This window comes from Camelus ferus, chromosome 2 (genome assembly GCF_009834535.1).
Source record: "Camelus ferus isolate YT-003-E chromosome 2, BCGSAC_Cfer_1.0, whole genome shotgun sequence".
NCBI classification, from domain to species: domain Eukaryota; kingdom Metazoa; phylum Chordata; class Mammalia; order Artiodactyla; family Camelidae; genus Camelus; species Camelus ferus.
Window position 1 is genome coordinate 75,932,072 of NC_045697.1, and position 26,136 is coordinate 75,958,207.

The following is a 26,136-nucleotide window of genomic DNA, read 5'->3' on the forward strand; positions in this document are numbered from 1 at the left end:
GGGCCAGATGTGGGACCTATGGTGGTCTGGCAAGGACTCTTTTCCATGTTACTTTTGTTGGGAAAGTATTTCACAAATATGCATGATAATTTTTTAGTAAACAGTGGATCTTCTTTTCAGTTTTCAAAAAGTCTTAGTAAAAATATTTAACAAATTTTATGGGTGTTTCTGAAATAGAATGCCATGACTCACAAGGCACCCTTGTTTCTGTAAGCATCCTAATGCCTATCCATTTTAGGTAGGAAGATTTTTACAAGTAAGTTGAGCTCTAAGACTGTTAATAAAGAAAAGCTCAGATGTCTTGGTCTCTAAAAAAAACTTTTATAGACATGAAATTCCTTAACTAAACTGGATCCTGTTAACATTTCAATATACTTATATTATAAATTTAATATGGTGGTTTATTAATTACAATAACTATAATTAAATGGCAGATATGGGGAACAAGGAAATACTTAACAGGCTCTTTCCCTGTTCTCCCCACCACGAGAGAATTATATATTGATTTTTTTCCCTAAGTTTATACATTTGCAAAATTATGAAGATTTAAAATATGTATCTCTCTTTTTAAAAGAGAATTTGTCCCTTTATCTTCTTCACTGCTGACCTGCTTTTTCACTGCTTTTTCTCTGCTGGCCTCTAATACATAATAGCACTAGAGATGGTGGTGTGGAATTAAGAACAGGGGCTCCTCAGGTCAAATTCCTGGTTCAAATCTAAGCTCTGCCAGTTCCTACCTGTCTGACCTTAGGCATATCACTTTATGTCAGTTTCTATTCTTTAAAATCTTTTCAAGCATTGTTACGAGGGTTAATTAGATAATACACAGGGCACAGTACCTGGCACCTAGGTAACATTTAATGAGAACAATGATATTGTGGCTGTTTTTATTCTACAGCTTGACTTTCTAATGGCTTTTGGTGTCAACTGGGTTTTCTTTTTTAAGGACTGAGAAAGCCTTGATGTCTGTTAAGAAACTCATCAGCTCTTTTGTTTCCATTGATATTCAATTCCGTTTCAGGACCTAGTTTTTCTTAAGCCTTTAAATAATGTGTAAATCTCTTTGATTCATCATTTGCAGTTTGTAAATGTTAGCAACATATTTTCTTCGATCAATGTTTAACCTCTGTTTTCAACGATTATATCTTTTTAAAGATTAAAACCCACATATAAACTCAGATAAGTTTCCTTAATTTTTAAACTATGTTTACACATTTAATACATCTTATCTTCTTAACCTCTCCAAATGCACAACCAGGGCAATACCGACATTTAGCAAGCCAAGCATTTCCAAGGCCATCAGCCGGAGCCCATGTCTGCGCTGAGTCTCCTCTGCAGGATGCTGTCTGTGAGCCTCAGGTCAGAACTGCTGGGGGAGACCTGGGAGTCGGCCACTTGCATCTTTTCCTGGAGCCTAGAATCGGTCACGTGGTCCCTTTCCTATTTTTGATAAACCATAATCTCAGATATGAATTATTGAGGTTCTACTTCTCCTATTCAGATCTAAGTTTTACTTAAAATCGGTTACTGCGCCTTTGTACTATTAATGTACTTGTCTCACGGTTTTGTAGTTACTGTATCAAAATACAGTATTTTACAATATTAAGATGGCTGTAATTTATTTAATCCCTCTGTTGTTGGATATTAAGCTATTTCTAATTCTTTCCTATAAATAGCTGTGTTGAAAACCATACTTGTGGAGATACTTTGCATACATCCTTATTTCTTTGGGATAAATTCCCAAAACACAATAACTGGGTACCATTATACCAATATTAGTTACCTGCTATAGTCTAATACCTGCTGTTACAACCCTTCTACTGCTGCTCTCATTTCTACTCCCTGATGAACTTTAGAATCATTCTACCAAATTACAGAAAAAATACTATTGGGATTATTAGGAAAAAATGACCAATGTTGTATATTAATACATTCAGGTTGAACCCTTTATAGTATGATAGAGGTGATAGAAATAAAACATAGACGCAAAATTATGGATTTTCTTGTAATTTGACAGAAAGATTCTGAAGTTCCTTTAGGGATGAAAAGATGGAGGATTTTTTTCACAGTAGATATCAGAACACATCTTACACAGCTAAAATTGTGATATGGCATTGAAAGAGCATAGCCCTATATTTCTGTTCCTATTGTTGACAATTTCTCTCCCCAAAATCAAATGGGTACTGAGTTTTATCAAATGTCCCTTTGACCTCACTCAAGACAATCATATCTTTTCTTTTTACATCTGTTTGTATTTGATTACAGTTATTTTCTAATTTGAAACCTTCCTTGCATTTCTGGAGTAAATCATACTTAGTTCTTAAAAAAAAAAAAAAAAGGAAAGAGACCTAGCAAACACTGTATTAAAAGTTTCAGAGTTTTTCACTTGCCTTTAAAAGGGGGATTAGTCTATAGAGATGTTAAAGTTCTAAAATATTTTCGAGACTAACTTCCAGTGTTTTGCAATTGTAAGAGGACTTGGAAAGCTTTTCATCTGCTTTGTCCCCTGGTGTAGTACCCTAAACAGATGATCTAATGGGGTTGCCATCCATCAAGAGGAACTACTGTGGCTTTTGTCACTTTCCAGATACTTACTGGTAGGAAAGTATCACCATAGGAATGAGTGTGTTGTAATCATCATCTTGATGACAGACATTGCGTCCCAAGTTTGGTTGACACGTGATGAAGGTGCTTGGTATATTTAATCTTCTTAATGAAACCCCAAGGAAAGTATCAGTCCCGACACTAATGACGATAAATGGGCTTTGCACTCTCAGAGTGCTCTTACTCCCAGGAGCTCAGCGCTCCTCACGATTAATTATTTCAGTCATTCTCCCGGTTGTCCCAGGAGGTGGGGGGCTGAATGCTTCCTCTTAAAAAAAAAAAAAAAGTAACTCTTTTCTTCTGTTCTACATTCTACATTCTAGAACTAGGTAGCTACCTTATAAAGGTCATCTGTATGTCCGCTGGTAGACCTCAGTCTCAAAATCACGTTTCTTTCACATACTAGTACCAGGCTCGCAGCAAATGTGGAGTAGTAAAGCTGGAGGGAATTTGGATGACAGTTTGGCACGATGCTATGAGTGGTGTAGCCTGAAGTTGGTAAAAAAAGAGACAGGCAGTGGCTGAGTTAGCGCTGGGAACCTCCATTAGAAGTAGTAATCCATGGCGCTGAGGGTTGGTTTTGAAGGTATCTTACTGAGGCACCTCTTAATTATACTTACTCTTCCTCCAGCATTGTGCCAGGCGACTGCAGGGCATCTCTGTCAGCCCTGTTTTACAGAGAGGGGCACTGGTCCTTTCTCACCCTGCTCTAATGTGTTAGCACCTGGGGGCTTTTCACGGGGACAAGAGAAAGGTGAGATGTCTGAAATTTTCAGTAATACCTCTTCAGCGGTCCTCATCCTCCAGGGACCCTCTGTTTCTCTGCCAGGATAACTTTCCTCTTGCTTTCACTTCAGTACCCACTTGATTCTGGGGAGAGAAAGTATTCAATAGCAGGAACAGGGGTCTATATAGCTTTGCTCTTCCATGCCAGTATGACAGTTTGAGCTGTCCGCTCTCTGCAGACACACCTGGTCAGGGGAGCAGGGATCCAGCTAAAGCTACATTGTAGTCTGGTGACCACCTCATCCTTCTTCCTTTTACAATATGCCAGTCAGTCTTCTCCAAAGTTTTGTCATTTTAGTTCTGTCTCTTCAGTTAGACTGCAAACTCTGTGGGTGAATGTTCAGGTTGATTTTTTTTCTTTTAAACTCCATTAAATTGCCCCTACATGTACCTCAGCGCCTGGACATTTGGGTCCACAATAAACACTTGTGGTTGAGCTCTTTGCCATCCACAACTGTCACCAAATACTGCCTGTACATACTGACTGTGCCATTTTAACTTTTCTTTCCCCCTCTTCATCGTTAAATAGAGGCTTAGCTGTCACCACTTTGAGTTTTTATTCCTCCCTATTTTCCTTTCCTGAAGTTCCCCTGAAAGGGAGTTCTTTAAGATGCAAAGGATTGTGCTTAACTTGTGCAGTGAACTCTGGGTGGGGACTAATTACGAGGTTGGAAAACCCCTTCAGGTGGCTGGGTTCTGGGGCATGACTAAAATGCGGCTTTCCTAAATTGAGAACAGCTGGGCCGTGTGGCTAGCGCGTATAAAAGGGGTGGCGCTGGTGCTCTGTGTTGTGGAGACGTCGTGGCTCTTTGGAGCCTGTGGAGCCTCAGCGGAGAGCACCTTTCATCACTGGTGTCGTGACGGGTAAGTGCCTGGAGCTGGCCCTCTGGGTGCCCGTTTCTGTTGTTCTGTAGACACTGTGGTGACCTCATCAAAATGTTGTTAGTTACTAATTTATTGTATTAGTTGTAGTAAGTTTTATTTTATCCTTCCAGTTACAAGTAGAATTTGCTCCCTAAATCCATAGCAAAGGCTTCGTGGATCTTCTTCACAGTGTTATCTCGAAGGCCATCGGTTTTTCTTGTGTATGGTCTGCATCCCTGAATATAAAGGGATAAATAGAGGTAGTAGTGCCTTTTGAAGTATCTTGAACGTGTAGTTCTTGAATGTGTTGTGAAAAGTGGTCACTTAAAAAAAGATCTTAGTTTTTAATAAGAAAATAGAAAGTTGACCATTTCGACAAATGTGGAGAATAACAATGACTTAGTGTCTGTAAACAACTCATCACAGTTTTTATTCTTTAAGGTTCGTAGAAGAGGTGCAGGCTTGGGGAGGGACGATGTGAACTCTGGGGAGGTTCTCGCTTATTGTGACTTCACAGGTAGTAACAAGTGCTAGTGTCTGAGGAAGTGCTTGCAATGTGGGGTCCTGACTTTTATTTAAAGAAATTTCAAAGGAATTGATTATTAAAATGTTCCCATTTACACTGACATCAGCTCCAAAAGAGAAGAACTCCGAGATAAAACAGTTTAATGTTTTATAAATAAACTCCATCCCTGCAGCTTGAACTATGTTCTGATGATATATTTATAAAGCAAATGGCTTTGGTATTTGTTTTCTTATTTTGATAATGTTTTTGTTTTGGATAGTGGACAGTTTGGACAGGCACAATTTCTGAACATAGTTCTGTTTTGTTTTTACAGGTGGGATAGTAACATCTTTGGGGGGAAAGAAAATTGGCTTCCTTTCCTGAAAGTGGTGAATGTACAGCAGGTGGCCACACGGGAGGAACAATAGCCAGATGGCCACCTTCCATGTCTTGTCCTAGGAAACAGAATCCCTTGTAAGAGTCCATGTTGATCTTGGAAATAGAAGGATTAAGAAAAGTTGAGTTTCCACAGAGAACAAGAACTTTACCATCTCCTTTTTGATCTGAAGACTGGGGGACAATGGATGTCATAGAGACTGCAAAGCTTGAAGAACACATGGAAAATCAGACCAGCGATCCCACAAGCACTTACACACGACCTGCTGAGCCTGCTGAAGAAGAAAACAAAAATGGCAATGGTAAACCTAAGAGCTTATCCAACGGGTTGCGGAAGGGCACCAAAAAGTACCCAGACTATATCCAGATTGCTATGCCCACTGAGTCCAGGAACAAATTTCCCCTCGAGTGGTGGAAAACGGGCATCGCCTTTGTGTACGCTCTTTTCAACCTCGTCTTGACAACTGTCATGATCACGGTTGTGCACGAGAGGGTTCCTCCCAAGGAGCTCAGCCCTCCACTCCCAGACAAGTTTTTTGATTACATAGATCGGGTGAAATGGGCATTTTCTGTATCAGAAATAAATGGGATTATATTAGTTGGATTATGGATCACGCAGTGGCTGTTTCTGAGATACAAGTAAGTAAGGTCGAACATGTTCTGGGGTTTTTTGGTGGGGGTGGGAGCAGTTTGCTATTAGTTTATATTTAAGTGAGCAGATGTGTAATTGAAATTCTCTTTCTTGGTTTTATCTGATAAATTCAGTCTTATCCTGGCATTTGATGGAAGGAAGCAATAGAAAGAGCTACAGCATTGAATAAATCCAGTCATTATTCAGTAAGCACTTATCAAGCAGCTGTATGAAAGTGGGACCATGTACGAAAGTACAGACATACTGTGGTAGATGATTCAGAGCCTGTAAATTTAAGGTGCCGTTCTGATTTCAAGCAGCTTGGCACTATGGTATTTGCCTGATAAATCAGGAGGCTTGGAAAGGACGAAGATTCACTTCATCATGCTTGTGTTATTTCAGGCTCTTGACAGGTGGGGAAAGGAGTGGGCTGGGAAGCTTTTTTCTCCATTGCTCATAATGTGATGACTCTTATCGGTCTATAGTCAATAGCAGGCTTTGAGGTTTGCTCCTTTGCAAGAGTGCTCAAACTTTGCATTTCTTTTCCTTTTGCCTATTGATAATCCAATCACAAGAGTTTGTTTAACAAACTGCATTTAGAGCTGGGTCTGTGTGGTTTGGGTTTTAGATTTCTAAAGTAAACACGCCTTCTACTCTCCCCACACCGTCACAAAGGAGCCTTTAGTTCACTGGTTTCAGTCTTCCCGTTTTAGAATAGCAGGAACCAGGAAGTAGTAAGCCAGGTACTTTTACTATGAAGACACCTAAAAATAGGACACGGCTCTGCATTTGTTGGTTGTTTCCTTGCGAATTCTGACTGTGAGTCCATAAAAAGCAAGACCCCTCAGCACCCCCTTTTCTTCTCAGCTGTCATTCAGATGGTCTCTTCTAAGATTCTGGTGATTAAATCACTAAGATACAAGTTTGATCAAAGCATTGCCCATAAACTGAGGCTTTTGAAAATGTAACGTATGCTAACATAGTCGATACAATTCAAAATCAAATAGGATTTCAGTATTAATACCACAAAGATCATTTTTTAAAGAGGGAATTTATGCTGTATTTTTCTTTCAATTGGTGCTTTGAGATCAGAAGAATTCACTCTGTCTTTGCTTAAGAGTTTGCCATTTTGAAAAGTTATTCCACAAACTGAAGTCATTCCTAAGCATTTTCTTTAAAATACCTCTCTTAACGTTTCCCTGATATGTATAAGTAAAAGACCTGGCTATCGGTTGTCTTTTGCTTAGGAGAAGAACTTTTTGCTGCTGAAGTTGTTAGTTATGCCATGCTTTGTGATAAAAGCCAATAATGTTATTTGTTGAATGTTAGCATTTTTCTTGTTAGTGTCTAGATTTGGCACTGACTACAAGAGAGACTGCTTGGGCCAAAGATACTTGCTTCCCCCTTTATTTTAGAGCAAAGTTTTATTCACATATGTGTGAAAAGAGAAGTTTTCCAGGGTCCAGTAAGTAGCTGACTTCTATCCTAAATGAAGCACAACTTCAATTTATTTGCATCTTCACCTAGATAATTGCTGTTAACTGCCGCTCCATTACCACTTTAGGTTTTACCATGTCAAAACCTGTGGTCACACAGGCCAGCCACACATTTTAATGGTAACCACTGTTTTGGTCACAACCATCATCAGAAACTTGCTGGGGAAATCACATTAATTTTCCTTTTTACATTTCAGGTAGAATTGGATCTTATATTTTAGTAACTAGTGGAGTAAATTTTATACTCTTTTGAACACTCCAGCTGAGTAAGAAATGCTATGGGGGAAAAATCATTGGCAGCAGTTCCTTCTCTAAATAAGGCTGCAGAGTACATGTTTCACCTCTAGGTTAATTTTTATTTCTGAGTACAGCTCAGCTCTGAATACCAGGATGAGTCTAATCGACTCATAATAATTCCTGCTATTACTTCACCCTATGGGGCACAATAATTCAGCACTCTTTTCGAACCTGGGGTTGAATCAAAGGGTGAATAGTTTTTCACTTAACCAAATAGAAACGCTCAGCAATATTTTATCACTTGTAACTCTTCAGTACTGGGAAAGGCAGAGCTAGAATAGCAAGCCTTTGAAAGAAATGCCTTGCAATAAGTAAATACTTTCAACTAGTCACGGTGGTGTTTCTGTCTATATTTTGACCCCAGAAACCCTGAAATATCCTTAAAATAGCTCCTGGCGACCAGCAGGCAGCTAAAATTATATTTGTACATAATTCTTTAAATTAGGAGTCCTAGCAGTTAACCTGAATTAGACCTTGATCCATGGCAGACCACCGTCTTGGAGAAAACTTAAAAATATGCAACATGCCTGAATCTGTCTGTTTTTCCAGAGGTTTTTGATCAGTACTAGTTTTGGAAGTCTGAGAGCCCTGAAAATGGGAGATCTAGAATAAGTATATCTTATGTACTAGGGAAGTTACAACTAATAATTCTAGGGGCTTTGTGGATCCCACCCATCTCTTAATCCCCAGAGCCCGGAGTTTATAGACCCACCTACAACTACACAACAGAAAGGGAGTTGCCATCTTTGCCTGGAAGTGAGGACACTCAGCACTCCTGATGCCCCTTCAGGTACCCATGACGTCCACTCCACCATTCCCTTTGGAGGCCTGTGTGCTCAAAGCCAGCTCTGGGAGCCACTGCCTTAGAGTGAGGGCTCACTGGTGAAGGACAAGGACTCATGTTAGTCAAGACAGCTGTCTCCACCAGAACATAGAAAGTGAGAAGGGACTTGTGGGGTTTTTTGGGGGTTTTTTGCCCTTTTAATCAAGATCAAATAAAGTAAGGGTAAACTAATCAGTTTACAGCCTCACTTTTAAATGTCCTTAAATGCATGAGGACACACTGAACTTCAGAATGTCATTCTCTGAAAATCTATGTAGTCATAGACAAAATAGTTCATGCCCAAGTTGTCAGAATATTTTTGGATGGATTCCCAAATACACCTTGCTTATATAACTGAGGTTAAGCCAGTTGTCCCGTTTCCCTGTGTGCCCAATTATGTAGCACCACCTTAGCGCATTAGTTAATTCCTCTGTGACTGTGGCTCGCTTGCACCTTTGCTGTGTTCTCAAGCGAGAGCTTATTAATGCAGTGAGTTGACTGACAGCGTAGAGAGGTTCACTGAATTCTCTGGCTAGGAGTGCTGGTGATCTAGAACCCTTGGTCTACTTTTAACTCCCCCACCCCCACAGACTCGTTCCTCTGGGGCCCAGCCCACCTAGGTTGATTGCAGTATATGAATCTTCGGTTTTGAAAACGGCGATTATTCTTTGTTCTGCATTATTTTATATTGCCTTAGGAGAAAAAAAAACAGTAAACCCGTATCTCCTCGTCCCTATTCTTCCTTTAGGTCAATAGTGGGGCGCAGATTCTTTTTTATCATTGGAACTTTATACCTGTATCGCTGTATCACGATGTACGTCACCACTCTCCCTGTGCCTGGAATGCATTTCCAGTGCGCTCCAAAGGTAAGTCCCTCTGAGCTACCATGTGGAGGACATTAAGAAAACAGTCACTGAACACTTGCTCTCTGTTGGACATTCTTCTAGGCACGTTCATATGTGCTAATGGAAATGCAGCGTATTTTCTGGTTTTCTTTATTTCTGTATTTTGAGAGGAGAAATTAAGATGTGTTCATAACATTTATATCTTTGTGCATAAAAAAATGCATTTTCTACTAACTGGAAGTTACTATTGGGTCTTTGACTTTTTTTTGAACACACTCAATTTTTCTTTTTTATTTTTTTAATTGAAGTTAGTCAGTTTACAGCATGTCAATTTCTGGTGTGCAGCATAATGTTTCAGTCATACATATACACACATATTTGTTTGCATATTCTTTTCATTATAGGTTACTACAAGATATTAAACATAGTTCCCTGTGCTGTACAGAAGATACTTGATGTTTATTTTATATATAATAGTATTTGCAAATCTCAAACTCCCAATTTATCCCTTTCCCCCATGGTGACCATAAGTTTGTTTTCTATGTCTGTGTGACTCTTTACTTTTTGCCTTCTCACTTACTCATTCATTCATGCTCATTTCTAAAGTTTTAAGCTGCTGTTATATACCAGGCGCTGTGTAACACCAATGACCAAAACAAAGTTCTCCTCCTCCAAGGGCTGATATTCTTACTGAAGGATGACAACTGGTAAATCATAGTTTGTCACATGGTGATAAGTCAGGTGGCTGTCAGATGAAGAACAGTAAAGCTGAGTAAGGGTGAGAGGGACTGTGAGAGTAGGAGCTATTCTGTAGAGTCATCCAGAGAAGCTTCTTCAGTAAGAAAGCTTTGGGGCAACCAAGATGAAGGAGTGAGCCACGTGGATAGGGTGAGAGCTCCAGGACGAGGAAATAATAGCTTAGTCACAGTGTGTTCAGGGAAGAGCAGGGGGACCAGTGTGGCTGCGCAGAGCTGCAGAGCATTGAGGTGATGGAGCCACAGGTCCCTTGGGGCCATCATGCCCCATTGTAGGAACTTGAACCTTGGTGGTGGCAGTGGGAGTGAGGAGGAGTCGTTCGATTTCGGGATACGTCTTGAAGGTAGGGCCAACAGGATGTGCTCATAAGTTGGATGTGGGTTTAAGAGAAAGAAGTCAAGGATGACCTCAAAGTTTTTAGTAACTGGAGCGATAGCGTGGCCTTTTGCTGAGGTGGAGCGTGAGAATGGATACTGAAACTGTCTTCAGCAGGATTTGTAGTTTCTCCAGGTAGAGTCATTTGTCGAGAGAGCTGTGAATCATCTCGACCCCAGTGTGCCCTGGTTTGTAAAAAAGGAAACTTGCAAATCATGTGCTTTCTGGACAAGGGAATGAAGTCCAACATATTTTACTGAACACAAAGCAGACGTCCAAGGTGGAAGGAAAAACAGAGTTGTTCTGAAGCCAACAGTCTCCTTCACCAAATTTAGGTGTGGTTTGGAGAAGCTGTGTTTTTCCAAAGCCATCAAAGCAGAGAGTGTCTGTAATTAAAACAGTGTACGTATTGAATTTAAACACTGGCTGGTTTTTAGTGAAACTAATTTAAGGCACGAGAGAAGTTCAGAAGTATAATAGACAACTCTTAAGGGGTTATTACAATGGGCTTTGAAGAAATGGCCACAGAAAAGAAGGCAAACCCCCCCTAGTAATGGGTGACGTTTGCAGGGATGAATTGCTATGATTACAGAAAGAAAGAAAATTAAAGATTATCTTCTGTAGAAAAGTTGCAATTTTCAGAGGCCACATGAGTAAATGTCCTGCTGAATAACCAGGCTACAGATACTCATCACGGGCGCTCTGGGACCATCCTCGCTAATCAGCACCCGTGTTCAGTTGTCGAGACCTAAGACCTCTCCCCGAAGCATCCTCCAGCTATCAGTGCCTGGACTGCGGTTCAGTAAAACAAACACAAATCACTTTGCTTGGCTTAGATGACGTGGTGCGCTAGAACAGGAGTCTGAGCTGCATTTTCAGTGTGGTTCTGCCAGGGGCTTTGAGTGCTCTTTAGATTTTTTTGTGGTTACAAAGCCATTAGATCATCTACCTGTCTCCTTTGCTGCTGACACTGTAGAATGTCCTCAGTGACCAAGAGCAATGGCAGACCCGTGTATGCTGGAACCTCTTGCTGTCGGAAGGTGTCTGACCTAGTCATTGATGCCTGATACCACTTGTCACTCGCTGGATGTGATCATAAAAGCCCCCGCAGTGATAGGCTCTGGGTGAAATCCTCTGCTGTCAGTTTCCCCCTCCTCTAGCCTCTGGTTTACTTTAAGTCCTTTGCTTACAATTGGCTTCAACCTACCAACCCAAGCTTTGGTTTGTAGTCACAAAATTTGTGTTCTAAAAATTGTGTTTAGATAAATGTTGACCTAGTTATTAGGACTCACATGAAGTGATTTAGCTTTTCAAATCCATTTTGCCACAGGAACGTTGGGCCAGCATAGCTACATTCCTTTCCCGGAGAAAGTGCCCCTCTCATCCTAGCCATAGGTGTCCAAAGGTCTTCTCTTCTAAATTGAAGGGGTGGTGTGGAGGGTAAGGTTTCTGGTTTGGCAGCAGCCAAGTTGGGCTCTCTTGTACCTGATTTATTTTTGTGGGAAGTGGTGTGTGGAGGTCACAGTTTGAAGAACCCTTGAACACTGAACCCTGTCTGCTTTGGCTGTTCTGACTTATGCTGCTTCTCTTAGTTTTCTACATCTTCAATTCTACATCCAGGCATAGCATGGAATGGGTCTGAAAAAGGAGGGCATAGCTAGGGGCGGGAGGGTAATAGCACATGCTTATTAGCATGCACAGGGTCCTGGGTTCAATCTCTCGTTCCTCAACTGAAAAAAAAATTCAGTATTTTAAAAAATGATAAAGTTACTGCACCATTTAAAAAAGAGGAACGAGTCTTAAGTGATGTGTGATGGGGGCTTGATGAAATAGAACAGAACTAGAAAAAAAATCCATTAATCCCACCTCTCTCACTGTTATCCTCTCTTCCCCAGTTTGCCCTCCACCCTCTTCTTTAATTTCTTTTCTTAAAGTTTTGTTTAGCGTTTATGCTGAGCATGATCTGACATCGTAAGATAGCAGTGACAGAAGTGAGGAGTGAAGGGCTGAGAAAGTAGAGAAGGAGCAAGAAGACCTCGCTCTGTTCTGTGAAGTCACATTGAATCATGCTATCAGAAATCTCCATACGCCATCACTGCTGAGAGGAAGAGGGGAGAAGAGAATGTGTAGCAGCGTTTTAGCTCCTGGTTGGTTTATGCCTTTGGATTCATCTAACCCCAGATAAAAGGGGTTTAAGTGTTTCTGCCCTTAGAAAATTTGAGTGTTGAGTTGGGAATGGGTGAGTGGATAAAAAACATTATTATGGTTTTGAAATGAAGAATAATGTGTCCTCTTAAACTGGGAACACAATGGTCAGAGGGAGTATATGTACCTTTTTATTTGATCTCAGTGTTGACAGTTGTTTGTACCAACCCATGACGAGAAATTCCCAAAGGTCTGTGGCTGATCTGTGCATGCTATTGTCCGCATCAAGTGCACATCCCATTTTGTGTGGTTTGTAGGCTGCCTTTCCTGAGGGGCACTTTATGTGAGTCCTGCAGCTCAGTCCTCAGCCCTTATCTTCCTTGGGTATGAGTCCTTTGCTGCCTTCTAGATCCTGGCTTTTCAAGGCCGGCTCACCTGATTCTTGGTTTTGCCACCAGGGTTGGTCTCCGCCAACTTTTGAAGAAGGTTACGTTTCTTTGAAACCTCCAGCTTCTCCCTCAGCCCTCTAATTCAGTTGCACGGCATTTTCTGTTGCAGCACCTTATTCTCCACCAGCAACCAATCGTGGTGTGTTTGCCCTTTTACAAGGGTCACCTGAATACCAGAAAGAAATTCCAGATCCATGAGGGTTTTATTGTTTTTTGTTTTTTTTTAAATCAGGGAAATTTTAGGCAAGGAATCCTGCCCCAATTCCTGTTGTACTTGATAGGATGGTTTTCCATCTGCTTTGGAGGCTGACTTCATTTGTCTGCCCCTAGGCTGTCTTCTCACCCATCTGTACACATCTTACCCTCCTCCGCCACTACACGTCCCCCTGGACAAGACACTGCCCGTCTTCACCACCAACTGCGGCTGGCCTGGCCGTGCTGCAGGCGCCAGTTGCCCAGAAGGTCATAGTTGAGTATGAAAGGCAGTATATCCTGCAACTATCCCCCCAGGTCCCAAATGAACAGTAAATAATGGGCTTTCTAGATTTCTCTTCTCGTGTGTACTCTTACTCCATTTTATTTCTGAGTATCACTCTTGATTTTCTAAACCTATTCACTTGGTACAGACTGATCTGGAAGCCTGCATCTGGCCCCTCAATGTTTCAGTATTCCAGTTTTCCAAGTATTGCAACTCAGTCCACGACTCCTTCCTGTGAACTCACATTTTAATGGAATATAGGCTTTTGACCTTTGCCTTACACGCCCTCCCTAGCCCATCCTGGTTGCCCATCCCTCTTGATGGCTTCCTGGGGCTTCTCCACCTTTGCGCAAGGAAGGGAGCTCTGTCCTCACCCCCTTCCCACAGCACACAGGTTATTGCTTTGGGAGATGTTTCTCCTGATCAAAGCTACTCATTTTAAAGCTGCCGGTACGTCCCTAATCCATCACTTTCAAACCTATTTAAATTATTTAATGTATTGCAACTCCTCTTTTTAACTGTCAGTGTGTTGATCAGATGTTAATGTGGCAATATGCACATGTTAGGCTGCCCACTTAACACAGGGTCTGAACCCACGGTAGAATATTAGTAATGTGGAGTGCAGCCGAATCAAATAATAACTATCCAAAACCCTGACTTCCCTCTGCAAAGAGGAAAGAAAGGAGCTTTGATTTTTTAGTGCATAACTGTAGTGAAGTCATTGGTTATTAATATTTTTAAAAGCTTTGCCCAAGGACACACCACCACCAAAATGTATTATTAGTAGCATATTGAATAATTTAAAACATGTCACTAAAAACTGGCCAATACAATGAGTAAAACTCAGTTTGAGGAGCTTCCTCTCTTGCATTCTCTGACTTTTTAAGTAAAAAAAAAAATCACAAACTGGCGACCTTTCTAAATATCACACAAAGTAGGCTGAAACGTGATTTTGTCAGATTGTAAATTTTCTTCCTGACCTTCTTGTGTCATTCAGCTCAATGGAGACTCTCAGGCCAAAGTACAGCGGATTCTCCGGTTGATATCTGGTGGTGGGTTGTCCATAACTGGATCGCATATCCTGTGCGGAGATTTCCTTTTCAGTGGTCACACAGTTATGCTGACGCTTACTTACTTGTTCATCAAGGAATGTAAGTAGTAACTCATTCTTGCTGTATTGATGGCTGACGTGGGTGGGATCCCTAGGTCCTTATTCTGTTGGAATTGATAGCTATGAAAGTGTGTGTGTGTGTGTGTGTGTGTGTGTGTGTGTGTGTGTGTGTGTGTGTTAATCATGCTTAAGACTTCCCCTGGCTTCTGGCTAACATTTAGCATGCCTCCAAAATGCCTCCCTCCTCCGTTAGTACTTCTGAAGGTATGAAAAGCCATTTTAATGTTGGAACTGAGAAGAACAGTTGTTAAGTTTATTGTAAAAAGAATCAGCGTGTTCCAGAGTCAAATGGAAATGACTTTTGAATGAAACGTCCTTTCTATGGAACGTCCATTCCAAGTACTTCAGTTAATGTTCCCCCCCCAAAATGTTTAAAATGTTTCCTTGTCCCACTTTATTGTGATTTCCTCATTTTCCAGTACCTTCTATGCTTTAATAGGCATCTTCATGGAACATTTTGCCAATACTGACCGTTTTCTTCTTGAAAAGCAACATGGAGATGAGACTGTGAAGTATCTTTCCATGTTTACATACTTAATTTCCATTACGCAAAATTGCTGTGTATCCTGGCTGTTTTTGTGGGGCTGGAAGAACGTTCATTGTGGGGGAGGTTGTGCTTGGTTTTAGCTGCCTAGCAGGTCCGGTTCTTGTGCATTTCTGAGGTTTTGTATATTTAGGCCCATTTTGTCAAAATCTTTTAGGAGTAGTAATGCTTCTCCCTCCATTTTTACCAACCTGGTCAGTAGCAACCTTCATGTTTAATTCCAAGATACCCCATACCAGTGTTTTTTGTTTTTGTTTTTGTTTTTTTAAGGCTTATCTCAATTCTCTTTACTTTTGCAGCATATTGTAAGGGAGGTCTTGGGCAGAGACCAGGCCTCCCCTCTCTGTCCTTCTTGGTTATTCCTGCTTTCTTCCTTCTTCTCTGGGCCTGTCATTCATCCAAATGGGTTCAGGCCCATCAGGGTTTATCTTCCAGGGGTACAGAATTGAGTTCTTGCCCCATGGATTATCCAGGATGATAGGTTTTAATTCTACTTTGGGGGCAATATGAGAAAGAGTTGAGATTCTCTGTAGTAGATGAAGTGAGTCTGTTTTTAAATTTGGAAGATGACAATTGTGTATCTCTTAAATTGTCTTCTTTCTAAATGCTACATACACACTTTGAGTAGGGAGAGCCACGTGTGAAGTGTTCACCCTGCATCACACTGCCTGACTTTAAGGTGAGGGGTCTTCTGCACCTTGCCCCTTACTTCATTTCTGTTCTCACATGACTGGGGAGGTTGTGGAGGGGAGGAACCCAGGTCTGTCTGTGCACCAGTATGCCGTCCTTAAATTTCAGTCTTCTGAAATTTCTTTTTTTCCCCCCCCTTATTTATATATATATTGAAGTCAGGTTGATTGGCAGTGTTGTGTAGTCCAGGTGTACAGCAAAGTGATTCAGTTACAGATTCTTTTCCATTATAGCTTATGACAAGATGGTGAATACAGTTCCCTGTGCTATACAGTAGGTCTTTGTTATTCATCTATTTTATACACTGAAATTTCTAATTTCTGATACCTAGTTATTGGCTCTGGGTGGTGGGTGGAGTGATTTATGTGGTTTGTGATTCTGACTCTAACTTTCGCTGCTGAGAGTTCCACCTGTGTGTAAGATCCATCACTTTCAGTCCAGAGGTCCATTTAGGTTGTAGAATCTTTTCTCTAATCTGTGGATCATGGAAAGCTTATAGAAGATGAGGATGATGGTAGGGAGGAGCTGCCTGTTAGAATGAAGCTCCTGTGGGTGAAAACCAGACTAATGAAGAGAAAACACTCCAGGAAACAGTGAGTTTTATAAAATAACCGAAGACCAGGTGATATTACCAATAACAGCACACAGACGTTGTATTTACTCTGCCAGGTCCCTATTCTAAGCCCTAGATGCAAATTAACTCATTTAATCCTTGCAGCCACCCCATAGGGGAAGCACTGTTTTTCTCCATTTTTCGGAGAGGAAACTTAAGCCTAGAGAAGGTGAGTGAATGAGCCCCAGCCCACAGTTAGTAGTGGGAGCATGCAAACTCAAGCAGGCTGACTTCAGAGGTTTTGCTATCACTGTCTTGGCTCTGTTTAGAATTTTTGGAAACCCAACTTGTCTGATCTTACAGAATTGCTAAGGAATAGTCTGAGTATATTGCTCATTACTGTTCTTTTACCTCACAGCAATAGCAGGGCCACCTCGTGATTATTTTTATACTTAATAAAGGCTAAGCAGGATGTAGAAACATTTTCTTCCCAAGGTACGATTTGGGCTGGAGGCTTTTTAAATTGTGTACATTTACATAAGGCAAGGAAAGAATTACATTCTACTTTTCCCAAGTTTTGGTGAGAAACAAAACGGCAGATCTGTAATGCTTGATACAAACCCAACTTTAGAATCAGTTCTGTATGTAAACAGAGCAGTCCATATTTATGCCCGTTTCCTATGCAATTAGGAAAAACAGTCACCTTCTAAATTATACCATGTGTTGTTCTGAGTAAGCCGTGGTTGCCGTGGTTCCCGTGGTTCCTTTGAACAGTCAGCTTCTAGAATTAGATGCATCATTTATATATTTTTTGCTTTCCTGCCTTTTGATCATTTAGACTCTCCTTGTTTACTCTGTCGTCATGAGGGGATTCGAATTTAATCTTAAGAGTAGATGAAAACATGGGACTGGGGTCATTTTGTGGGTTAACAAGAGAGGGTTTTACACAGTTGTGCAAATATTATCACTGGGACCTAGGTTCCTTATAAAATTAGCCTGGAGAAATCAATCTAGCTCTTGGCACTAAATGTCTTGCTAGTCGAGAAAACTTTTTTTTTTCTACCTTACTGCTACACCAAGTCCATTGTCTCTATTATTCACTGACGTTAGGGCTAGGATCCCACACAGACAGTGGAGTTCATTAATAATTGTGTCATCATGTCTCAGCTCGAGGTTATCACTGTGAGTAGAAGGAGAGAGCAGAGAGGATTACCGTCTCGCCATTTCTATGTCAAAATAGTTTATATTAAATCTGTTCTTTGGGCCATCTGGTGTTCTCAATCAATGAGCCAGTGGTCCAATGTGGTAGCATAACAGAGGATAGATACATTTTTTATGGGAAAGCAGTGCAGGGGCTTCTGGCCCCTCCTAAAACCTCATGTTCAACTCCACGAGTAGAAAAATGACCATTCAGGCCACCTCCTCACTCCCTACATACTCCAGCTTTGCTTCTTGTGGATAAACAAATACAAAATAGCTCTGGTTCGCTCAAACATTTTGAACTTTTAAGGTCAATACCAGATGACCTGTAAGGAAGGGAAGCAGGGCTGATGTGAGATTTCGGGGCTGGGTGAGGGCTGTGGTGCTGAAGAATGCCTATTGAGCAAAATCTCCAGATTTCTAAATGTTACTTCCATTTTTAAACTTCAGAGCCTAACAGAACAGTTATGGGGACTGGATCTGGCCCCTCAGGCTACAGGAGTAAGGCCTCCCCCAGCTATGAAATTCTCTGCTTCTGTGAGTTATCCTCTGCCAGAACCTAGTGGCAGGATGAGCCAAAGGAGAAACAAGTTGCATATTCAAAAGTAGAAAATCAGACTTTCAAGTGCAAATGTGGGTTTCTCATCTTACTGTTCCACTTGGGACCAAAAGAGCAACCGCTGTTTTACCAAAAAATGTTTCATTTAAATGACACCCGGTTTGATATTTCATCTAAAGTTCTGGAAATGAATCTTTCTGTTGTTCAACCATGCTCCCACACTTGAAAGTAAATATCACTATAAAAACAGTTAAATGTGAAATTTCAGTTTATTATGTTATTAACTTTGTGAGCGAATAAAGCTTTAAAAAGAAAGTTGTTAAAGAAAAAGAGCAGTTGTCAGAGGCGACTCTGGTTCCGTTCACACCTGTGTCATTACCATGTGTGTGGGAAGGCGGTGGGGCTTGTGATCATCTTTAACCTGATGAGCGCTTTGGTTCTCTCGTATGACCAATCAGTGCTGTGAACTTCTTAGTGACCTTGCTGGGTAAGGCTCAGATCCCTACGTGAGTGGGCGAGAATCCTAAGCTTTGCATAGGAAGGGTCTTACTGTTGCTATTGGCCATAACAGTATAAAATTGCTGAGAATCAAAATATTGCCAGCCACAATGCCATTTTTCTCCCTGTGGAGAAATCAAAGTAAGTTTATGTAAGACCCGAAATCACTCTGACTTTCTCACTCCACCCCGTTGTGCCCCCATATTTTCATAGACAGCTACCTTTTCTTTTGACCCCTACTGTTTTTCTTTCTGGTGGGGTCCGTACGTGAGCCAGTGTGAGCCCCTTCCAGCCAACCCAACGTGAAACGTTTCTCTTCCTTCTTAGACTGTGTGTGTATCTCGTGTTACCAGCCTCCCCAGCCGTGACTGTTCCACCTGCCCTCAGCGGTGCGCCCTCCTCCCTCCCTCCCTCCCTGAGCAAATCCCGGGCAGTTCTCAGTGACTCATTTTGGGTTATCCATTTTCTCCTTCAGTGACTTCCTGGCCTTAGACTTTCCTAAGGCCTTTAGGTTAGACTGTCATCATTCATCTCCTCTCTGGGAGTCGTGTATTAACCCTGTGATTTTTCTGCTGTCCAGACTCGCCTCGTCACTTCTGGTGGTATCATTTGATCTGCTGGCTGCTGAGCGCTGCCGGGATCATCTGCATCCTCGTAGCACACGAGCACTACACTGTCGACGTGATTGTGGCTTATTACATCACAACACGGCTCTTTTGGTGGTATCATTCTATGGCCAATGAAAAGGTGAGAGCAGTGACATTATCCTTGGATAATTTCTTTTCTTTCAATGCTGTGGACCCTTTTTCACACGGGGGTTTCTGATAGCTTAATGGGAATCACTGCTGTTGCTGCCTAACTGTGTGGTTTGGGTCAGTTCGCTTAAATTTATAGTAATGACAGCCTCTTAATGAGTATCAAAGATATAAGTGGCGTTTAAGGGTAAAGATGCCGTATAATTATAGAGCTCGAATTCAACTCATTTACAGGAGAATTAAAATTAAATGAAAATCTAGGAAGCTGCTTTGTAGAAGCATTTGTGGTGCAGCTAGGTAGGACACTCCCTGCCCTCAGAGTACTTCATTCTGAGAAAAGATGGCAACTGTTTTAAAAAGTTGGGCAGAACAACTTACAAGTAACTGGTTTCGGTACTCCTTCTGGTGATACCGTGCTCTCTGCCTTCCCTTCTCGTCCTTTCCTTATTTGTTTCTGCTGCCTCCGGTTCCCAGACGACTTCTATTCTTCTACCATCATTCCGAAAGAGCTGGCTTAGCTGCCGTCTCTTCTGAGAAGCCTTTTCCAACTCCTGCTCTCTGCCTCTAGTCCCACGTGGGAATGATGCCTTCTCTGTGCCATCCAGCCCTAGCGTGTGTCCTTGTTGTAACAGAGTTAGTCTGTGTGCTATGACTGACTTATCTTGGGATGGTCTTACCATATTGTGTGAGGCATATCATGTTTGGAGACTTTGTGCACAGCTGAAATATGTCATTCCCCCCAGGATCTAAATCCAATTCTCAGTTAGCAGTGTCCACTAGGAAATGCCCTCTCTATAGACATTGTTGTCTTTGTGGCTCTATTTCCTATTCTTTCGTCTCCTATGTCCGTCTTCCTCCTTACACTTCATCTCAATGTCTAGTGATGCCACTGAACCAAAATTTTCACCTTTCCCCTTACATACACTCAGCCTTGTGGGCTCTCCTTCCACTCTTCCATCCTCCTTGACCCCATACGTAGACCTGACCACTCGCACATCCTACAGATTGTCCCTGGAGAGCTCCCACATCCATCCTTGAGTCTCCATTCTTACTGGAATTGCAGGCAGAAGATTCACCTGAGCCACAGAGAGGAAACGAATGTGGGGCGGGTCCTGTCAGAGTCAGGGGAAGAGGCGCAAAGACAGTCATTGCCTTGTGGTCCCCATTCGGGTGCTTCCCTTGTTAAGTTACAGCGAATGACAATTCAGAAAAAAATTATATTGCAAGTTATGAAAAACGTGTCTCATTTTATTTTTTTCCTACCTTTTACAGAACTTGAAGGTGTCTTCACAGACTAATTTCTTGTCTCGAGCATGGTGGTTCCCCATCTTTTATTTTTTTGAGAAAAACGTACAAGGCTCAATTCCTTGCTGCTTCTCCTGGCCACTCTCCTGGCCTCCCGGCTGCTTTAAATCATCCTGCAAGAAGTATTCGCGGGTTCAGAAGATCGGTGAAGATAATGAGAAGTCTACCTGAGGAGCAAAGCAAAGGCATCAGCTCTTACACCAAAAGAGTCATTGCTGTAACCAAAGGTATAGTTTTTTTTGTTTTTTATTTTAGGAGAACTGACTGGTAAATGAAGAAGTGGACCAAATTTTGTGCAAATGCTTAGAAAGATGAATGAAGTATTACCTTTTGACTGGTTTTCTATTCGTCCTGAGAAAGTTACATTCTCCCGTGGCTCTTCATTCATTGGTGACAAGCCCTCAGTCTGGGACTTTACTAATGAGCTTGTTAAAGAGGTGCCAAAGAACATACTACTCCTTTCCTCATTCTTTCTCCACTAAAGCGCTCCACTTCAGACTTTTTTCAGGATTTTTTTTCCCCCTCCAAGGTCAAAAGAATTTGTTAATGTTTTAAATAAAAATATCTGGATATATACAGCTACTGTGTAAATAGAATCACCTGATGTTGAGAGTGGTTTTTAGCATTAGCCCTACCGGCGAGGGGGCGATCCACTCACTGGGCCGTGAGTGGACTTCGGGTGAACGTTGTTTCCTCCCCGTCGAGGGGAAGGTCAGGGTCAGGTCTGGGAATATGCACTGCTGCTGCTCCCAATGTACTGTGTATCACTTTTACTTTATTCTTTTTAAACTGATAATTTTATAATTTAAAAAAAAGCTTTAAAATAATATAAAAGTATTTGGCGCACCCCACATGTGTGTAAATATTTCATTGTAAGATCTCTGTGACAGACACACAGGGAAACATGGGGTGTTCCTGCTAGGAATGGTCTCATGCACACGCTTACCTGCTGTCTGCCTGGTAAATTGGCACCTGTACCCCCAGGGCAGTGGACTGTGTAGCTCAGGCTGAAGACACGTATGTGTGTGAACTGATGCTCATGCCCTTTGGGGAACAAGCCCGTGTTTTTCTCCCAGGTCATGCCCTATGTGAGATCTGTTTTAGAGCTGCTCATTGGAACTCACAAATACAATTGGTCACATTTCACTGAAAACCATTTCTTCCTAGTTACATTGAGCTTTGTGGAAGAACCAAGATAGAGTCCAAAAGTTTAATGCATCCTTGCCTTTTGGTAAGAGACTTAGCTTCTTATATACTGGTCCTAAGGACACATACCACAATTGAGTAATTTTACTTTGACCCTGAAATGATACCACGGTGCTGCACTATAATCTACGGCTGGAACCCATGTATTAGACAGTTACAGCTACTCAGTAAAGGGGAATAACTGTTTCTAAAGTTCTTTCAGGTGATGCAAAAAAAAAAAAAAAAGGATTAAAAAAAAAATCTGACCAGATTTAGTACATTGATTAATGCTGTTGAATCTTTTTGATAATTATTGGCTTAATTTCTTTAGACTTCTAGTAACCTTAGAAAAAGATTCAAGGTTACAAAATCGTTAACACTAGTCAGAGGGTGGAGAGGCCAACAGGGGTGGAAGGGAGGCAGTTACATTTATATTAAAGGTGAAAACTCCCTCCACTTAGAATGAAAACATCCCTCGATTTGTCCTTGTAAATGAGTGAGCCCAGATCTGGTGCACAGAGCTGACCTTAAATCGTTTAAGAGAAGCACAATACAGATCTATTCAGAAGGGTCATCGTCCTTTGGTGCTAAAATTCTGTATACGTTTTCAGTATGGTTCTTTCTCCATGTGAAAAAGAAACACTAAAGGTTGAATTCAAAGGCAGAAAGAAAGACTAATCTGGTTACATTTAAAACAAGAAAGCAAATCCTAAACATCCTGGGCAAGCTTCGAAATGCAAGAAGTTTTTCTGGTATTTATTATTAAGTAAACCAGTAAGAAACGTTTGTGTAGCTTACCTGATGTGTTTAGCCATAAGGCTACATAATTTTCACTTATTAAATATTGACATGTGATAGAATGGTGTGTTCTTCTTGAAAACACTGATTTTAAATTTCTGCTAATTGTGAAAAGAAATATCTGGCACTGAGGCCCAGGTTTTGCTCTCCTAATACTGGTATATTCCTTGAGCCTCTAATTCAAATAAAACAACCTGATATATACCTTAGAGCCTTATTCAACTGCATCTTGGGTAACCCAGTCCTCTGCAGATTGAGGAAGGAAAGGTGTATAAGCTTTGAAAATCATAGTGTATTGATTGCTGGAGATCCTTGAAAACAGTTTAAACCTTGCATTTTAGTCAAGTAATCTAGTTTTTTTTTAAATAATACTATCACCTTTTAAAGAACTTTAAAAACATCCATGACTCCACGTGTAGACACTATTGCTCCTGTGTTCTTTGCACATACATGTCATAGCTCTCTAATAAATGCTGTGCAAGCATGTGGTATGAAAATAAGGGGGCACATATCAAAGTTTCAAGATGGGAAAATATGAGAAGTATCAAAGCATATACATTTAGGAAAGCAGACTTGAAGTTCAACCCAACATGCCACTTTGGGATATAAAACCTAATTACTAGACTTGCTGTGGTGATTATTTCACAATATATACAAGTAAAAAATTATTATGTTGTATACCTAAAATTAACATAATATTGTATGTCAGTTATACCTCAATTAAAGAAACCAAACAATTACAAGCTTGCCTTTTGAAACAGTAAAATTTTGGAGCTCCTTTTTCTTGCTAACCAAGATACAAGATCTTATCTATTATCCTTGTTTTTGTAATCCAGTGCTCCTGTTACGAGCCTTTTCTGTGATTTAGTCCTCTGTGCAATATCTATAATAGATATATTTCTATAAATGATGCATCATTTAAAAAATATTCTTTCAAATGGAAATCCATTCCTTTCAGATTCTAATTTTTGAGCTCCCCTGCTAGCTCGGAAAATAAAGCATTCTTCCCCATTCAGTTCTACCCAAAGTAATTTTGAGTTTGTTATTTAATTTACTGGCATCTTGGGAAACATGTTTTTCTGTGGAAGGAAGGCTCTTGTGAGTGAGCCCAAGTTTCTAGTCTTGGTTGACACTTGGATGATGCTGCATAAGGTTCTTTGCTGTATACCAGTGCCCCCTTGTGGAAATATGTTATATAACTTGGAACACAAACGCAACTTTTTAAAGGATATTTTCAAGTTTTTAAAAGGCATTTGTTTTTTATTATTTTTGCCAATAATCTGAAAGAACCACAAAAAAGGAATTATTTTAAAAACATATTAAACCTTTCCCAAAGGGAAAACGTGCTTAGATCACAGGGAGTTGTAATTCTAATCTTTTATCCATTTGATCAGAGAAAATATGCAGACCATTTTTACCTCTCACCATCACAATCATTAATGTCTCCCTTTATAACTACCTATACTTTGTTTATTTTGAAACACCAAGTTTCAAAGTCCTACATGTTTTTTTTTAATATGCTAGAACTCATGCAGTTTCTTTTTTAATTTGAAAGTTCACATCTTGTTCCTTGCATATTTTGAACATTTCTTTTTAAATTCTTTTATGTTGTTTTTGTTTTGCACTGTAAAACTGATTAAAAATTTAAGCTGGTCTTAACACACTCACTTCTGTAGTGTAAGGAAGTGTGAGAAGGAATTTAATAAATGAGTTTACATGTTTAAATCAAGTATATTATAATTAATATGCCATGTGTTGAAGGCTTTTCTATTTGTGTGTTTAGAGTCCTGGTGTTTTTTTTTTTTTTTTAATGTCATTGTGTTGCAATAATTTAACTCCTTTGACTTACTTGCTAAAAATATTTCTTCTATTAAGAAGTGCTCTTGACTTCAATACCTGAACACTAAAAATCGTGTCAAAAGGTACCCAAAGATAATTTTTTATACAGATACACACCTTATAAATTCTGATTTATATATAGCTGTGTTCTAAATGAATCATGAATGAGAATAGTTCTTTATTGTGAAATTATTTAAAACTTCCTTTAAAAGAAAAAGAAGAAACTATAAACTTAAGGTAATCTAGTTGCCAAGTTGGGATTCATTATTTAATTTACCTCCTATGCAATGATTAATGCTGCAAAATGTATGGTTATGTTATATTATATTCACAAAAGAAATATTATTACAAGGTTTGAGAGGTAGCCAACTGCTTTCTTTTGGAAGTTTACTGTACTGTTTCAGTGTGTTAAGTGCCTTGTTGTAAAGTAAAATTTTAAGTGTAGAATTCATTATTTTCCTGACATATATTTTTCATTATGATATATACTGTATATTATTGTAATAGTTTTATTAAATGCTTATGTTTTAATTAAATATGTAAATTTCAGAAGCTCTTTTTCCTACCCACCAGTACTTTAGTCATTGGTCTATCATATGGGATTTGAATTCAGGTTCCTTTTTTTTTTTAAAGAGGAAATTATCTTAGTTTAGAAATATGTTTTCCATGCTTGTGCTTTTGTGTTTGTAAAAACATTTCAGGAGGAATTTAGGAGTGTAACTACAGTTTGTACTTGAAAATGCCATTTTACATTTACATTTTAAGTGCCTAATTGTTAGTTAAAACTAATTTATGTTTCTATTCTAAACAGAATATGTCTACTTGGTTTCTAATCTCTTTGGCTTTGCTTTAATAAAAAAAAAAAGCAAGAGCCTATACTTTGTATTTATCCAATAAACCACCATGACATCGAGTCTTTTCAAAATTAGTATTACTATTTCTTACAAATTAAAAAATTTAGTTTTCTTTAAAGATTTTTTAAACTTTAGTTTAAAGTACTCATTAAAATCACATGAGGGTTATTTTCTTCAAGAACTTTTTTAAATAAGTTGATAACCTTCAATTAATGGAGCACTAAGTAAACTGGAGTGTGTTGTTTTTTCTGCTCTTGGATTTAAGGTTCAAAATAATTCACAACCATATAAAATCACTCATGGAGAAAAAGAAAATCAGTTACACACCCCATGATTCTGATTCTCATTGTTCACAGAGGGACAAAAATCATTCATTCTTCCAGGAAAGCAGAGTCCTTTCTGTCAGTCAATTCTGAAAGAAATATCCTCTTCCTTCAGAAGGGGGGCACCAGGGTAATGTCCTCAACTAGACTTCAGTAGTCGTTGCGACAGCGGATTGCAGAAAGTTGTTTTTGGAAAGATGAAGGCCTGGCCCTCAAAGACAAATTTAGTAAAAGCAACTTGGGGGGAGGAGGGGATGAGGATAAGGTAATATGGTTCAAAAAGCAAGTTGATGGATAATCCAAGTTTCTTTGAACTCTCTGGAAATGATAGAATATAAATCACAAGTCTTTCTGCCACCTCCACCCAGGCCTGGGATGAAAAGCCTGTCCTATCCTCCTATTTGAAACACTG

General features: G+C 40.1%; 1 protein-coding gene across 8 annotated transcripts in view; it reads left to right on the forward strand.

Annotated features, from left to right (window-relative positions):
- SGMS2 (sphingomyelin synthase 2) overlaps positions 1-25,472 on the forward strand; it is a 78,288-nt gene extending 52,816 nt beyond the window's left edge. For 5 of the 8 annotated variants that reach the window (XM_032461293.1, XM_032461328.1, XM_032461287.1 and 2 more), the window contains exons 3-7: positions 5,094-5,794; positions 9,151-9,268; positions 14,448-14,601; positions 19,246-19,412; positions 20,693-25,472. In XM_032461293.1, coding sequence (XP_032317184.1) covers positions 5,340-5,794; positions 9,151-9,268; positions 14,448-14,601; positions 19,246-19,412; positions 20,693-20,896 — 1,098 coding nt within the window. In that variant the 5' untranslated portion in view covers positions 5,094-5,339 and the 3' untranslated portion in view covers positions 20,897-25,472. Of the gene's footprint in view, positions 1-1,258; positions 1,360-5,093; positions 5,795-9,150; positions 9,269-14,447; positions 14,602-19,245; positions 19,413-20,692 lie in introns of all 8 variants that reach the window. The other 3 variants (XM_032461300.1, XM_032461308.1, XM_032461323.1) reach the window with 1 other exon arrangement.
- Positions 25,473-26,136: the final 664 nt, after the last annotated feature.